This window comes from Dama dama, chromosome 15 (genome assembly GCF_033118175.1).
Source record: "Dama dama isolate Ldn47 chromosome 15, ASM3311817v1, whole genome shotgun sequence".
Lineage (NCBI taxonomy): Eukaryota > Metazoa > Chordata > Mammalia > Artiodactyla > Cervidae > Dama > Dama dama.
In genome coordinates this window covers 17863851-17879601 of record NC_083695.1, presented here as the reverse complement: position 1 = coordinate 17879601, position 15751 = coordinate 17863851, and the positions used below count along the sequence as shown (strand labels likewise).

The window sequence follows — 15751 nt, the reverse complement described above, 5'->3', positions numbered from 1 at the left end:
CACAGAAGAATCCTTTGGTTACTGCTGATTTAAGGTACACGTGTTTGTTTGTCTTGTTTTGTACAAGCTACTGCTATTAGGAATCTCTGTGGCCAAAAAGTTGCAAAAATTAGTGGGCAAGGGTGAAGCCTTTAAAAGCTGATGAAGTACTCTCCACCTAACTCAAGGACTCCTGAGTTCAAATAAGCAGGTCACATAAGCTGTCTAGGTTAGCTTGACCCTGGTTCATCCACCAGCCTCAAGAAGATTTCCATGCAACAAGGTGCACTGTAAAGTACCACACAATCCCTAGGCCCACAGCACATATTAATCTGGCTCCCCCACACCCAAAAAGGCTTAGCTGGAAGAAATGGGATCCTTAATATTCAAAGAGTTAAGCACTCTACCTTCTGGTACACTTGCTGATTTTACATCTAAGAACTATGGCCCTGGAAGCTATAACTATCTATAAAAATGTCAAAGTGTTACTAAAGACAACCTATAATTAGAAAGGCCATTATGGGGCATGTTCCAATTATATAAGATCATTTAAGAACTGCACTTAAAAGCAAGAGCTTTCCTGCCCCACTCCCACAAAAAAAAGGAGGGGGGGAGGATACCTATTTTAATTGACATGCAGAATGCTCCAGAAGGCTTCAAAATTCCAAAATAGCTTCACTGAAAGATTCATTGCAAAAAGGCTAATGAAAAATTAAAGACACAAGAGGTACCTAAAACAGGAGATAATATGACTGACTATCTGCTACTGCTCTCCTCTACACTTTTTTTTTGGCCATGTCATGCTGCTTGTGGGATTTTAGTTCCCCCACAAGAGATGGAACCCAGGCCCTCACCAGTGAGAGTGCAGAGTTCTAGCCACTGGACCACCAGGAACTCCCTATCCTCTTTGAGTTCACTCCAGTAATCCTGTCTGAACTGTCTTTCCATCTGAAGAGACTGCAAGACGGCAACAGAAGTCCACCATGTAGGTGGTCTTCTAGTCATGAAGGCTTTCTATGTCCCCAGTTTCTTATATGCAGGGAACAGGCTCTGGCCTGTATGATCTTCCCTGAGTTCCAAAGGGGAGATTTGAACAGTTGCTAATCAGGAGAGGGAGGAGATACAGAGACAAGGGAGGAGCGGCCAAGAAACAATAGTGCAGCCTTGGGGCAGGGTCCTGGTTCCACCTCAGTCAGACACGTTAACATCTCTGAGTTCTTCCAGGGAACTAAAACCCTCAACAAATGGAAGACAAACTACTTGAGGAAGCAGTCCTCATTCCAGAGGGAAGCTCACGGTTTGACAGCCTAGAGAACCAGAGGAGCTGGTTAGGTTAGGAAGCTCCTCAGGTTAGGAGACCACCTGAGGGCGTATTAAAGGAATGTAGGCCTGCACACACCCCGATCCTTATCAGCAACCCTTCCCTAGAACTATTACTATAAAACTCCTCACTAAGCCCTCCCATGTTGGGACAGTTTTCCAGGGCACAAGCCTGAAGTGTCCTGCTTTGTCTGGCAAAGTAATAAAGCTATTCTTTTCTACTTCACCCCAAACTTTGTCTCTGAGATTCAATTCAGCACTGGTGCACAGAGGCCGAGTTTTCAGTATCAGTCGACACCCTTATACCCTCAAAGGAGGATCTCTGTATGGGCCTTTCCCAGAATGGATGAGATTCTGCGGTATTTTCTTGTAAACTGCTACATTATTCCCTTATACAGCTAAGGGAAATTAAGTAGAAATTAATGAAAAACTCTGCCAAATTCTGAAGACACTGGAGCTCATCTTCTATTTTAAACCCTCCTTGGAGCCTACAGATGAGATTCTCAGAAAACTGTCAGAAGTCAACTAAGGGTGAAAATTCTTACCAGAAAGAGCACTCCTGGTCTCTGTGTGTAGTACCCAATAAAGAAAGGAAAATAAAATAATTTTTGCACTCTCTTTTGGAATAGCTCTTAAGTCCAAGGGGTTGTTCAACACTGCCAGAAATATTTACTGTTTGTCTATACTGAAAACTAACAAGAGAGCTAAATGTTTTTTGGTTTTGTTTAAGTAGATCTATAATCAGAAATTGATCAAAAATTGGAAGCTGATATTCAAAAGCTGATGGGAATTTTTTTAACACCTCTTCCCTTAAGCAAAATGAAACTACCTATGCACCCAGAGGGAAAGAAAAATGCTCTAAAGCCTTTGTGAAAGGATGCACTAAAATATTCAAAGGCAAACAGCTCTAAATCCAGAACACAGAAATCTTTTGATTTCCATCTTAGTTAGAAATCTTCTCTTTGATATTTTAAGGATAATGTAGTTAGATGGGTGGCTCAAACTATAATGCCACTTAGGCTGCAATCCAATTTGGGGGAAATTAAGAACAACTCTTCTTCCTTATCTTACAAATCTTTGCAAAACTAGGAAGTAACTAACTCTAACATCTATTCCTTTTGTCCGTCCTAAAACCTCACCTATTTATCTCAAAAGTATTGTAGAAATTCTGGCCTTAGGAAGCCGAAGTCCTCGGAGGAACTTTTATTCTTTCCCTGTACCTTTGAGATGCAAATATTGCATTAAAAACTTCTGGGATTATTTCATTCTTTTTAATGCTGATTAATATTCCATTGTATATGTGTATTACAATCTTCTTTATCTGTCTATGGGCATTTAGTTTGCTTCCATATCTTAGCTCATAAACAGTGCTGCAATGAACACTGAGGTACACGTATCCTTTCAGATCATGTTTTTCTCTAGACACATGACCAGGAGTGGGATTGCAGGGTCATATGATAGCTCTACTTTTAGCTTTTTAAGGAACCTCCATACTGTTCTCCATAGTGGCAGTACCAGTTTACATTCCCTCCTACACTGTAGGAGGGTTCCCTTCTCTCCACACCCTCTCCATCATTTATTGTTTGTGGATTTCTTGATGATAGCCATTCTGACCTGTGGGGTGACATCTCACTCTAGTTTCGATTTGCATTTTTCTAATAACTAGCAATGCTGAACATCTTTTCATGTGCCTGTTGGCCATCTGTATGTCCTCTTTGGAGAAATGTCTATTCAGGTCTTTTGCCCATTTTCTGAATGGGCAGCAACATGGATGGACCTAGGGAGAGTCATACTGAGTGAAGTCAGTGAGACAGAGAATGAGAAATATCATATGACATCCCTTATATGTGGAATCTAAAAAAAAAATGATACAAATGAACTTACTTAGAAAATGAACTTATGGTTGCTAGGGGGAAGGGATAGTTAGGGAGTTTGGGACTGACATGTACACACTGCTACATTCAAAATGGACAAGGACCTATTGTACAGCACACGGAACTCTTAATGTTACGCACCAGCCTGGACGGGGGGGGGCTTGGGGAGAACAAGTACGTGTATATACATGGCTGAAGCCCTTCACTGTTCACCTCAAAGTACCACTACATTGTTAATCGGCTCTGCATGTGTATGCAGTCACTTCAGTCATGTCTGACTCTTTGTGACCCCGTTGACTGTAGCCTACCTCTGTCCATGGGATTCTCCAGGCAAGAATACTGGAGTGAGTTGCCGTGCCTTCCTTCTGGGGATCTTCCAGACCCAGGGATCAAACCTGCATCTCTTGTGTCTACTTGCACCAGCAGGTGGGTTCTTTACCACTAGCACCACCTAGGAAGCCTATTAATCAGCCATTATTAGAGGGACTGATGCTGAAGCTCCAACACTTTGGCCAAAGAGCTGACTCATTTGAAAAGACCCTGATGCTGGGAAAGATTGAGGGCAGGAGGAGAAGGAGATGACAGAGGATGAGATGGTTGGATGGCATCACCAACTCAATGGACATGGGTTTAGGTGAACTCTGGGAGTTGGTGATGGACAGGGAGGCCTGGTGTGCTGCGATTCATGGATTCATGGGGTCGCAAAGAGTCGGACATGACTGAGCGACTGAACTGAACTGACCCCAATATAAAGTAAAAAGTTTAAACTTTGAGAAAAAAATAAAATTGATAACCCCCCAGTAAACTTCTGGGAGGCAATTCCCATCAGAAGATGAACAAAAGGAAAAGATCATTTGAAACATAGGTGGGTGGACAAAAAAAATTTAAAGTGTATCGACTAAACAACAACAACGTATGTGTTAGAGATGTATTGAATTTTCCACCTACAGATGCCAAAATTAATTGGCAGTAAATTAAATGAATAAGTAAAGTAAATAAGTAGATAAAAAAGCTCTATTAAAACAGCTTTAAAAGATTAAGTGCTTATATAAATCAAGTAAATTGAATCCAGTAGTCCCCCTTTATGGTTTCAATTTCCATGGTCTTAGTTACCTACCATCAACCTCAGTCTGAAAATATTAGAAGAAAACTTTCAAAAATAAGTCATAAGTTTTACATTGTTTGCTCTTCTGAATAGTGTGATGAAATTTCTCACCACCTCACTCTACTCCATCCTGGGATTCTCCAACCATCAACAGTGTCATGGCTCTACGACCCAGGGTCGTAGATCCTGGATCCTCCTCCTGATGTCAATAATAGCCTAACATTACATCACAATGCCTACATCATTCGCCTCACTTCACTTCATCACAGGCATTCCATCATCTCACATCATCACAAGAAGAAGGGTGAGTACAGTACAATTAGATATTTAGAGACAGAGATAAAATGAGAGACCACATTCACATAACTCATATTGTTGCAACTGTTCATTTGTTTTTGTTCATCTCTAACTGTACCTAATGTATAAATTAAATTTTATCATAGTTATATATGTATGGAAAAAACAGAGAATATGTAGAATTCAGGGCTATCCATGGTTTCAAGCATCCATTGCAAGTCTTGAAACATATCCCCCCAAAGATAAAAGGGGATTACTGTGAATGTAAATGAAATAAAGGTTTTTCAGTAAATTTTTAAAATAGTTTCTCTAAAATATTATTTGTAACCTAAAACCTTAAAGTTTTGCTAAATAAAATGATAGACAGTCACTAAATATCCAAATCCTTTCCAAATCAGATAAAACACTAAGATTTAGTATCCCATTTGTCATGGGATGCTGCTGATTTCGTGAACTGTTGAATAAAATCAATTCAATCTTTAAATTTACCTAGTTGAATTTTGTTTTATAATAAAGGTGAAGGCTACCAGATACTATTTCTTAATAAAATTTTTAAAAGTAAAAAGAGAAGGTAATTATAAAAAGAAATTAAAAAAACACAAATATCAAATGTACTTAAACCAAAGAACACTAACTATTCAGTTTAATGTATATCCAACCTGTTACATACTTTCTTTCAAAGGATCAAGGGCTGCAAAATTAAGATACGTACTGTAAGTGTGAGTTTTTCGTGCCTTGCAATAGTTCTACTGTCTGCCTCTTGGCACAGGAAACTTTGGAGGGACCCATCATCTGTTTCAAGTCACCAGCATTTCCAGAATGGGAAGGACTTCGAGGCATGCCTACTTCAACAAAAGCATCATTACAACCTGTAGAGGAGAAGAAAACAAAAGTAAAAATCCAGGGGACTCCCTGGGAGTCCAGTGGTTAAGACTTTGCCTTCCAATACAGGGGATGAGGGTTCAGTCCCTGGTGAGAGAGCTAAGATCTTACATGCCTCACAGCCAAAAGACCAAAATATAAAACAGAGCAGTATTATAAACAAATACAATAAAGATGGTACACATCAAAAAAAAAAAATCAAAATATCACCTTACTATCAACAATCACCTGCAATAGAAACTAATCAGATTCTGACTCTAAGGAGACACAGCATAACAGTTTTCAGCTACAGAGATGATGCCTCAAATTAAGGCTATCTTAAAAATGCAAGATGAAATTTGAAAAGTAGACCCTCATATTTTTTAAAGATTGATAGAAATGTATGGCAAAACCCACCACAATATTATAAAGTAATTAGCCTACAATTAAAATTTAAAAAAAAAAAGCAAGAACACAAATTCTGGGTTACTTTGAAAAAAAAGAGAAATACTCTACTTGGAAAAAAATTACACAGCAAATTAATGCTTTCCTGCTGCACAATTACATTCACTTTAATTTAGAAAGTTCCAATGGAATGGGAAAGTGCTATTTCATTATGTTCTTTGGAACTCTGTTCAAGATATTGTCCTTCTGCATCCTTGAGGCAGGATGAGTCATAACTAGTTAGCAAAACCAACTCAAAAATCACTGCATAGACTTTTTACGATCCCTTTATCCAATCAACAGAGCAGGCTGAAGTTCAGAAGGAAAGATACCTTCCGTGGGGTTTGATTTGGGAGATGTCTGCTCAGATCCAGTTGTCTGCCGGGATGGATCACTGTGATTCGCACTCAGCACTTTTTCTCCAAGTGATGAAGTGGATATTGCACCATATTTTATACTTGGAGACTGAAATAACAGTAGAAAATAGCACAGAGATATGGTCACAATACTAAAATTCATTTCAGGTAAAAGTTTAAACATGTTACCAGTGGCTTATCCTTTACGAACAGCATAAATCACAAGCTTCTTGATGAAGGGCATTACCTGTGTGTGTCCATTTAAAGCAGCAGAGATTTTTTTGCTTTCTGTCTGCATAGTGTTGATATGGACATCAACAGGCGTCAAGCCAGGAGGGGGAGACGGAGCTGTGTGCCCATAAGTGGGTACTCCAGACAACAAAATATTGGTTAACGTGGCTTGGGCAGTGGATGGAATCATAAGGTGTGGTATAGCAGAAAAACCTACAACAGCATTTCACAAAGACAGTTATTAGACACAAAGCAACTCAGAATCAAGAAGCATTGTTTTACCATTTTAAGTAACAACAAAAAAGTCACTTTTGTTGCTGTCAATGCTGAAGAAAATTCAATTTTGATACCTCTGTTAATAGGGTTAACACATTACTATAAAAACATATGAGTATTAGAATGGAACAACATTTTCACTTCAGTTCAGTTCAGTTGCTCAGTCATGTCCAACTCTTTACGACCCCAGGGAGGCACACCAGGCCTCCCTGTCCATCACCAACTCCTGGAGCCCACTCAAACTCATGTCCATCGAGTCGGTGATGCCATCCAGCCATGTCATCCTCTGTCATCCCCGTTTCCTCCTGCCCCAATCCCTCCCAGCATCAGAGTCTTTTCCAATGAGTCAACTCTTCGCATGAGGTGGCCAAAGTATTGGAGTTTCAGCTCCAGCATCAGTCCTTCCAATGAACACCCAGGACTGATCTACTTTAGGATGGACTGGCTGGATCTCCTTGCAGTCCAACGGACTCTCAAGAGTCTTCTCCAACACCACAGTTCAAAAGCATCAATTTTTTGGCACTCAGCTTTCTTTACAGTCCAACTCTCACATCCATACATGACCACTGGAAAAACCATAGCCTTGACTAGACGACGGACCTTTGTTGGCAAAGCATTTTTAATATGCTATCTAGGTTGGTCATAACTTTCCTTCCAAGAAGTAAGCGTCTTTTAATTTCATGGCTGAAATCACCACCAGCAGTGATTTTGGAGCCCAGAAAAATAAAGTCTGACACTGTTTCCACTGTTTCCCCATCTATTTACCATGACGTGATGGGACCAGATGCCATGATCTTAGTTTTCTGAATGTTGAGCTTTAAGCCAACTTTTTCACTCTCCTCTTTCACTTTCATCAAGAGGCTTTTTAGTTCCTCTTCACTTTCTGCCAGAAGGGTGGTGTCATCTGCGTATCTGAGGTTATTGATATTTCTCCTGGCAATCTTCATTCCAGCTTGTGCTTCTTCCAGCCCAGCATTTCTCATGATGTACTCTGTATATTAGTTAAATAAGCAGGGTGACAATATACAGCCTTGACGTACTCCTTTTCCTATTTGCAAACAGTCTGTTGTTCCATGTCCAGTTCTAACTGTTGCTTCCTGACTTGCATACAGGTTTCTCAAGAGGCAGGTCAGGTGGTCTGGTATGCCCATCTCTTTCAGAATTTTCCACAGTTTATTGTGATCCACAGAGTCGAAGGCCTTGGCATAGTCAATAAAGCAGAAACAGATATTTTTCTGGAACTCTTTTGGTTTTTCGAAGATCCAGTGGATGTTGGCAATTTGATCTCTGGTTCCTCTGCCTTTTCTAAAACCAGCTTGAACATCTGGAAGTTCACAGTTCACGTATTGCTGAAGCCTGGCTTGGAGAATTTTGAGCATTACTTTACTAGTGTGTGAGATGAGTGCAACTGTGTGGTAGTTTGAGCACTGCCTTTCTTTGCGATTGGAAAGAAAACTGACCTTTTCCAGTCCTGTGGCCACTGCTGAGTTTTCCAAAGTTTCTGGCATATTGAGTGCAGCACTTTCACAGCATCATCTTTCAGGATTTGAAATAGCTCAACTGGAATTCCATCACCTCCACTAGCTTTGTTCGTAGTGACGCTTTCTAAAGCTCACTCGACTTCACATTCCAGGATGTCTGGCTTTAGGTGAGTGATCACACCATCGTGATTATCTGGGTTGTGAAGATCTTTTTTGTACAATTCCTCTGTGTATTCTTGCCACCTCTTCTTAATATCTTCTGCTTCTGTTAGGTCCATAGCATTTCTGTCCTTTATCGAACCCATCTTTGCATGAAATGTTCCCTTGGTGTGTCTAAGTTTCTTGAAGAGATCTCTAGTCTTTCCCATTCTCTTGTTTTCCTCTATTTCTTTGCATTGATCGCTGAGGAAGGCTTTCTTATCTCTCCTTGCTAGTCTTTGGAACTCTGCATTCAAATGGGAATATCTTTCCTTTTCTCCTTTGCTTTTCACTTCTCTTCTTTTCACAGCTATTTGTAAGACCTCCTCAGACAACCATTTTGCCTTTTTGCATTTCTTTTCAATGGCGTGGTCTTGATCCCTGTCTCCAGTACAATGTCACGAACCTCCGTCCATAGTTCATCAGGCACTCTGTCTATCCAGATCTAGTCCCTTAAATCTATTTCTCACTTCCACTGTATAGTCATAAGGGATTTGATTTAGGTCATACCCGAATGGTCCAGTGGTTTCCCCTACTTCCTTCAATTTAAGTCTGAATTTGGTAATTATGAACAACATTTTAGAGAGTATTTAATCTAAGCTCTTCATTGTAAGGACAAGGAAACAATTAATAGCTAGACTTTGCAAGTGCATTTGACTACTAAGCAAATTTGTCAAACTAGAACCTGCATCTCCTAACTACCAGGTCAGTGATCCTCAGGTGTTTCTGCCATTGCTGTGTGTGCATCATGTTCTTTTTCCTGATCTTCTTGTCACATTTGAAGATTACACGTTACTTTTATGAAAAACTCACTGTTTCATTATGCTTCATTTTAACTGACTGACACTTTGGAGAATTTTTTGGCTGCAGTATGCTCTGAGCCATAATTTTTCCCTGAGGAAACGGAACCACTAGTAAATTTTACTTAAAAACCAATAATACCTAAGAATACACACCTTCGATTGTACTTAAATACTACTGACCTGTGGCACTTGAAGTATTAGCAAGTGGAGGTGCCCACAACGTGGGGCTGGGGGTGCCAGAACTCGGACTTTGCAAAGGACTGACGGAGCTATTCAGAGCATTTAAGAGTGAGTTTGGGGTTGTTGAAGTGTTGAGAGATAAGGTGGTGGGTCCCAAAAGACCTGAAAAGATGAATGTAAAGTCAATACACATAAATTCAAGATTGTAATATGCAGATAACATCAATGTTTCCGTCAGGAATGTACATTCATAGAATCTGATGTTTTCCAGTTATAAGGTATGAGCGACAGATTACCTGCTTTCAAATATTCACAGGAAATACCGCATGATACACAGCTCCAACACTGGACCCTGTTTGTCCACAAACAGATCCAGAAACGGGAGGACAGGGGAGCTCAGAGCAGGAGAGACCTCAGGGCCTGGAGCATCACCAGCTGCTTTGCAATCATTTCAATGAGCCAGCATGAACCCAGTTGTGCTCAAGTGTAAACCCAATTTTAATTTCTCTGAGTAACTCACATGTCATCTGCTTTAAAAAAAAAAAATTCTTTCTAAAGCACTTTCAATTAGCAGTGAATTGGGAAATGTTTTCCTGCAACAGGACAGCTTCCTTTGGTTCATCTGCAGAGAGGCTGGCCTCCCTGAAAAAGCTTTCATACCACGTTTGAAAGATATCAGTTCCTGCCAAAGTGCCTAACTGGCATTTCCTGACTTACAAGCCATGCTGTATTCTTACAACTCTGTTCAGCATCTCCAGTAGAAAGGACAGCTTTGGGAGATTATGGGCCAAAATTTGTCTTTACTTGTAATGGTGTCTGGGCAGGGCTACTTGGAACCTTCATCATATTATAACCATATTACATCTTTAAAAAGCTAGAATAGCTACTACAAAATTTAAAGACTGCTGAGAGTATTTTTGTTAGGGCTTCCCAGGTGGCTCATGGGTAAAGAATCCACCTGCCAATTCAGGAGACACAGAAGATGTGGGTTTGATCCCTGAGTCGGAAGAACCCTTGGAAGAGGAAATGGCAACCCACTTCAGTATTCTTGCCGGGATAATCCCATGGATGGTGGAACCTGGTAGGCTACAGTCCCTGGGGTCACAGAGTTGGACATGATGGAGTGACTGAGCACGCATGCACAAGAGTATTTTTTGTTTCAAATCAACACTGAGGCAGAATGATTTGTGAGGGTTATTGCACTAACTTTTTATACACAAGCTACTTAAAACGTACAAAAAAGTAGTGAACCTAGAATAATTATAATAGAGCAATTAACTTTATCCAACAAAATGGGAATCTATAAATAAGACAGTTCATATCACAGCATGACTATTAAATGGCTCACCACGCTTTCTTAAAACACTAAAGGACCAAGGTGGTGTTTTCTTTCATCTTTCTCTTCTTTACCTCAGATATAAATGCAGGTCCATTTGCTTCCCATGGTGGCGGCAGGCTAGGTTTCCTTTGTGTCTGGGCGAGGCAAAAGTAACCACTGGGAGCACGGTTCCGCTTGCCTTCACCTCCCCCTCTGCCCACCCCGCATGCAGATTTGCAATTACTTTTTGTAAAGCAAACTGGATAATCTTTATCTCTAGGGACTGATGGCAATATTGCAAATGCAAGAAGGAACAAACACATAAGTTATAGTCAGCCTGCTCACTTCACTCTCCATGGCATTCTTAATTTAGAAGAACAAACACAGCCACCAAAAATAAAACAGCCAGACCTTGATTATTTATGCAGAAATAAAAAGAATCTGGGTCACAGAAATCCAGAGTCTAACAACAACAAAAAAAATCAAAATAGATTGATTCGAGTTGTATTGCTTTTCAGCTGATCATAGGACCTGAAGAAGAAAAAAAGAGCCTCTAAAAGGTAGCCCCAAACAGTAGAAAGAAAGGGAACTGGATAAGCAATCCTCCAGTGACTGAGAAGGGCTGTAATAATAAATTTTATACCTAGTCCAGTGAGTCCGAGGCCTGCAGAAGCTAAGATATCCAGGCTGGGACATGCCAGGCCGGCAGGGCACGACGCTGGGGACGGGCTGGTTGCTATGGAAACCCCACTGCTTTCAAGTCCGAGGAGACATTTCCTTGCTTCATACATATTTAAGGCATTTCGCTCAACACTTTTCACAATCACAGACTATGAAAACACATAATGAGAAAGAAAAAAGTGACACACAAGTAGTCTACAATGAATTGGCGAAGGGGGTGAGAAAATGAGTATGATAATAAGAATTCCACCCAGGGTAGGGATTAATGCTGCCTTAAAGTCAACTGCAAATTCTAACCACTTATTTCCTAAGTTTACTCCTTTTGGTAAAAGCATAAAAGGTTAATTACCACTTACTCGGTGTGTCCTACATCTCAGGCACTGTGATGGAAGCTGCACAAATACTCTAACTCCTGCAGAACGTTATGGGGTAAAATTATTATTCGTGTTCAGTGAAGACAAGGGCCTTACCCAACGTCACAGTGCAGCTGCAGGGGGGCAGCTAGAGGAACCTAGGTCTGTCTGTCTCTACAGCCCATTCTTGTTTACATCCTCTTGTCTTTATATTAAAGCTTCCCCCATTTATCTCATCTTTTAAAACTCAAATTTGTCACCATAGATAGACTGCACAGTAATGGTCATCTACATTTGACATTTACAGTCTACCAGTTAACTAATGGACCTGGAGGTAACACTCTTCCTCACTGATGACATATCTATGGCAAAGCTTATGGCAAAATAAATTCCCAAACAATAAATCCTTTTTTCCTCAATGGACTCTTCTAGAGAATTGGAAATTTGAACCCATGGGGGAAAGACTCCAATGGAAAATAAAGAAAATGTGTGGCTAACAAAGCAGTTAAAGCAGTGGTCAGCCTGGAGGCCAGGGAGGCACAATTAAAAAGCTCTGGGATGCTACAAGGTTTCAGAGCTCTCATTTACCATTTTCCCCTGACCTCTGCTCACTTCTTGCTGAACTCCAGAACTCTTCCTGGGCCTGTCCATCTTTACGTGCAAAGTCTCTTCTGTCTGCATCTTTTCATCCTCGTACTACCTACAGTGACTCTAGTCAACTCAAATTTGTCAAATACGAAGCTTCACAATACATAAAGTTAATGTCCTATTCTCTAATTTTAAACTCAATATAGCAAGCTCATTTAGAATCAATCCTATCTTTTCATTTAAAGTTTTCTTTGAGGAAGGCGTGATTTTTTTTCTCATGTTGGACACTGACTACCACATTATTTGCATACATACACATATATAACAATACATATTTTTATATATGTACCATATGCATATATGATAAAATTCCTAGTTTAGAAATTTTAAAAATGGAAGGCATGACTGTTTGGTGTTTTATCTACGATAATAAAAATATATGTTATCATTTAGTACATGTTGTTGTGTAACTTGTTTTTTTTCACATTTTTAAAAATTTATTTATTTTTAATTGAAGGATACTTGCTTTACAGTACTGGGTTGGTTTCTGCCAAACACCAACATGAATCAGCCATAGGCATACCCATGTCCCCTCCCTCCTGAACATCCCTCCCCAACCCACCCTCTAGGTCATCACAGAGCCCTGGTTTGAGTTCCCCGAGTCATACGGCAAATTCCCAGTGTCTATTTTACATATGGTAATGTATGTTTCCATGTTACTCGCTCCATACATCCCACCCTCTCCTTACCTCCCCCTCCAACCATGTGCATAAGTCTGTTCTCTATGTCTGCATCTCCACTGCTGCTCTGCAAATAGGTTCATCAGTACTATCTTTCTAGATTTCATATATATGCATTAGTATATGATACTTGTTTTCCTCTTTCTGACTTACTTTATCAACTTGCTCTTTTTATTCAACACCACTCTTGTCGATTGACTTCTGATACAAAGGTTTCATCAGCACGTATGACTAGAAATAGAATTGCTGCTGGTAGAATATCAGTGTTTTTGTGATCAAATGATCACAAACTACTTTTAAAGTGCTTGGGCCAATTTATCCAGTTTAATGCAGGAACATTTCTCTTTCCTCATATCCTTAGCAGCACTTAATATCATCAGACCTATCCCATTAAATTTTTGACAGCACATGTAATTACTGAAATTTTGCAACATCTTAAAAGAGAAGCTCCAAGAAAGCTGAGCTAGGGACACTTAATTATTTGAAGTATTTATGAAAGTGAATGGGCACCTATTCTTCAAACCTCCAGGGCTAGCAGAGTGGCTTACAAGTAGTAAACAAACCAAGCCTTTTTAAAACTGCTTTGGATCTGTACACACATACATGTGGACAAAACACAACATTTAACCTTACTAACTCTGTGGCAACTTGGTAAAGCTTAAAGTTACCAGATTGCAAATTAAGAAAAAAAAAAGTTTCCTTCCCATATATGTAAATAAAATAATGGTCACAAATAGCCTCCAAAAACCAACACATATATAAAGAAAATGATCAAAGATGAATGCTGTTACAAATTTGCCATTATATAAAGTAAAATATAATATGTAACAGTGACTATTATATAGAATATTAAGTGCCATGTATATGCAGATATTCATTTATACAAAAATCACACTATATTGAATGTGATATGATACTTGGTTCTCTTTGGGCCCAGACGCTGAACCCACCTTGCTTGGCTGTTTTGGCTTTGGTTTAATGCTGATGAAGACATCGAGCTGTTCCATCAGCTGAGCAATGAACTGTGGATCGACTTCAATTTCTTCCTTCATATCAAACATCAGCACAAGGGGAAGACAACCCTAGAAAATGCCACAGTGGAAGGTGTGGGAAGTAAAACACTATTTGTTTATTCATCCAATAATTTAACATGCCTGCAGATAATGCAACATTCTATAGATTTAAAGAAGAAATCCTTTTGCTGAATCCCTTTGCTGAGTCCCTTTGTTGTCCACCAGAAACTATCACGCTGTTAGTCAGCTATATCCCAATACAAAATAAAAAGTTTAATTAAAAAAGAATAAACCAAAGTGTCGAAGCTAAATTATATACCTTCACATAACTTAGAAGGCTGGTGTGGAAATATTGAGGGGTAGAAACTATCTTTTGGATGATGGAAATAAGTGTCTTGTATTTCTCTTTCTGGCTGTGAATTTTTTCTTACCTACTCTCCACCTTGGAAAAATTCTTCCATTCTCTGACTTCAGCTTTGTTGGTGGTGCCAGAAACTATATTCTCAACTACATGAAGGGTAGTGATCTTGTGGTCTGGCTCAAAGACTTACAGTGGAGGCTTTTTACCGTCTCCTGAATGAAATCTAAACATATATCAGAATTTTAAAATCTCCACATTTCCACCCAGCTTTGCGTGTACAGTCACAGGTCTCTCTGTGTATGTCTGTCCCTTCTCCAAACTACACTAACCTATTGACAGTCTTTGCAATAGATTCTGTTCCTCAGTATCTTAACTCATCACAAGGCTTCCTTGCCAACCCAAGTCCCACTTCTCCTTTGATGCAGCTCAAACCTTAACCTCCTTCCTGGAGTAAACTGCTGCTGCTGCTGCTAAATCGCTTCAGTTGTGTCCGACTCTGTGCGACCCCACAGACGGCAGCCCACCAGGCTCCGCCGTCCCTGGGATTCTCCAGGCAAGAACACTGGAGTGGGTTGCCATTTCCTTCTCCAATGCATGAAAGTGAAAAGTGAAAGTGAAGTCGCTCAGTCGTGTCTGACTCTTAGCGACCCCATGGACTGCAGCCTACCAGGCTCCTCCGTCCATGGGATTTACCAGGCAAGAGTACTGGAGTGGGCGCCACTGCCTTCTCCGGTGTAAACTGCTACCATCACCCTTTCCTGTAACTGTCTCACTCTTCAGCATAGCAGGGTTTAGCCCTTGTGCTTTTTCTGATTCCTTCTTCCTGGCTCCTAATCTACTGAGTATAGAAATCACATCCCACATTTTTTGTGATGCACAGATTGATGGGTTTGTACATAAGTATTGGAAGTAGTTACTGTCAAACATAACAGAATTAAAAAGAAACCATGTTCCATTTCTCTTCTGGATAAGAGATGTTTATAAGGATGTTGCTATAAAAAACGGCGATACTATTTCAAATTTAAGTTAAAGCCTTTTAATTTCTCAATCTTTCATTATTGTGCAGTAATAATAATATGTCTCATTGCATACCTGTATTTTTGTCAGGTATGCAGGTTAGGAAGCAACAGTTAGAACTGGACATGGAACAATAGACTGGTTCCAAATAGGAAAAGGAGTATGTCAAAGCTGTATATTTTCACCCTGCTTATTTAACTTATATGCAGAGTACATCATGAGAAACGCTGGGTTGGATGATGCACAAGCTGGAATCAAGATTGCCAGGAGAAGTA

At 39.9% G+C, this 15751-nt stretch overlaps 1 protein-coding gene across 3 annotated transcripts in view; it reads right to left on the bottom strand.

Annotated features, from left to right (window-relative positions):
• Positions 1 to 15751, bottom strand: part of BICC1 (BicC family RNA binding protein 1) — a 368187-nt gene that overhangs the window by 43299 nt on the left and 309137 nt on the right. For all 3 annotated transcript variants that reach the window (XM_061161565.1, XM_061161567.1, XM_061161568.1), the window contains 6 exons: positions 14036 to 14167; positions 11367 to 11553; positions 9406 to 9567; positions 6484 to 6680; positions 6213 to 6345; positions 5288 to 5444 (listed from right to left, as the gene is read on the bottom strand). In XM_061161565.1, the coding sequence (XP_061017548.1) occupies positions 5288 to 5444; positions 6213 to 6345; positions 6484 to 6680; positions 9406 to 9567; positions 11367 to 11553; positions 14036 to 14167 (968 nt within the window). The remainder of the gene's footprint in view (positions 1 to 5287; positions 5445 to 6212; positions 6346 to 6483; positions 6681 to 9405; positions 9568 to 11366; positions 11554 to 14035; positions 14168 to 15751) is intronic.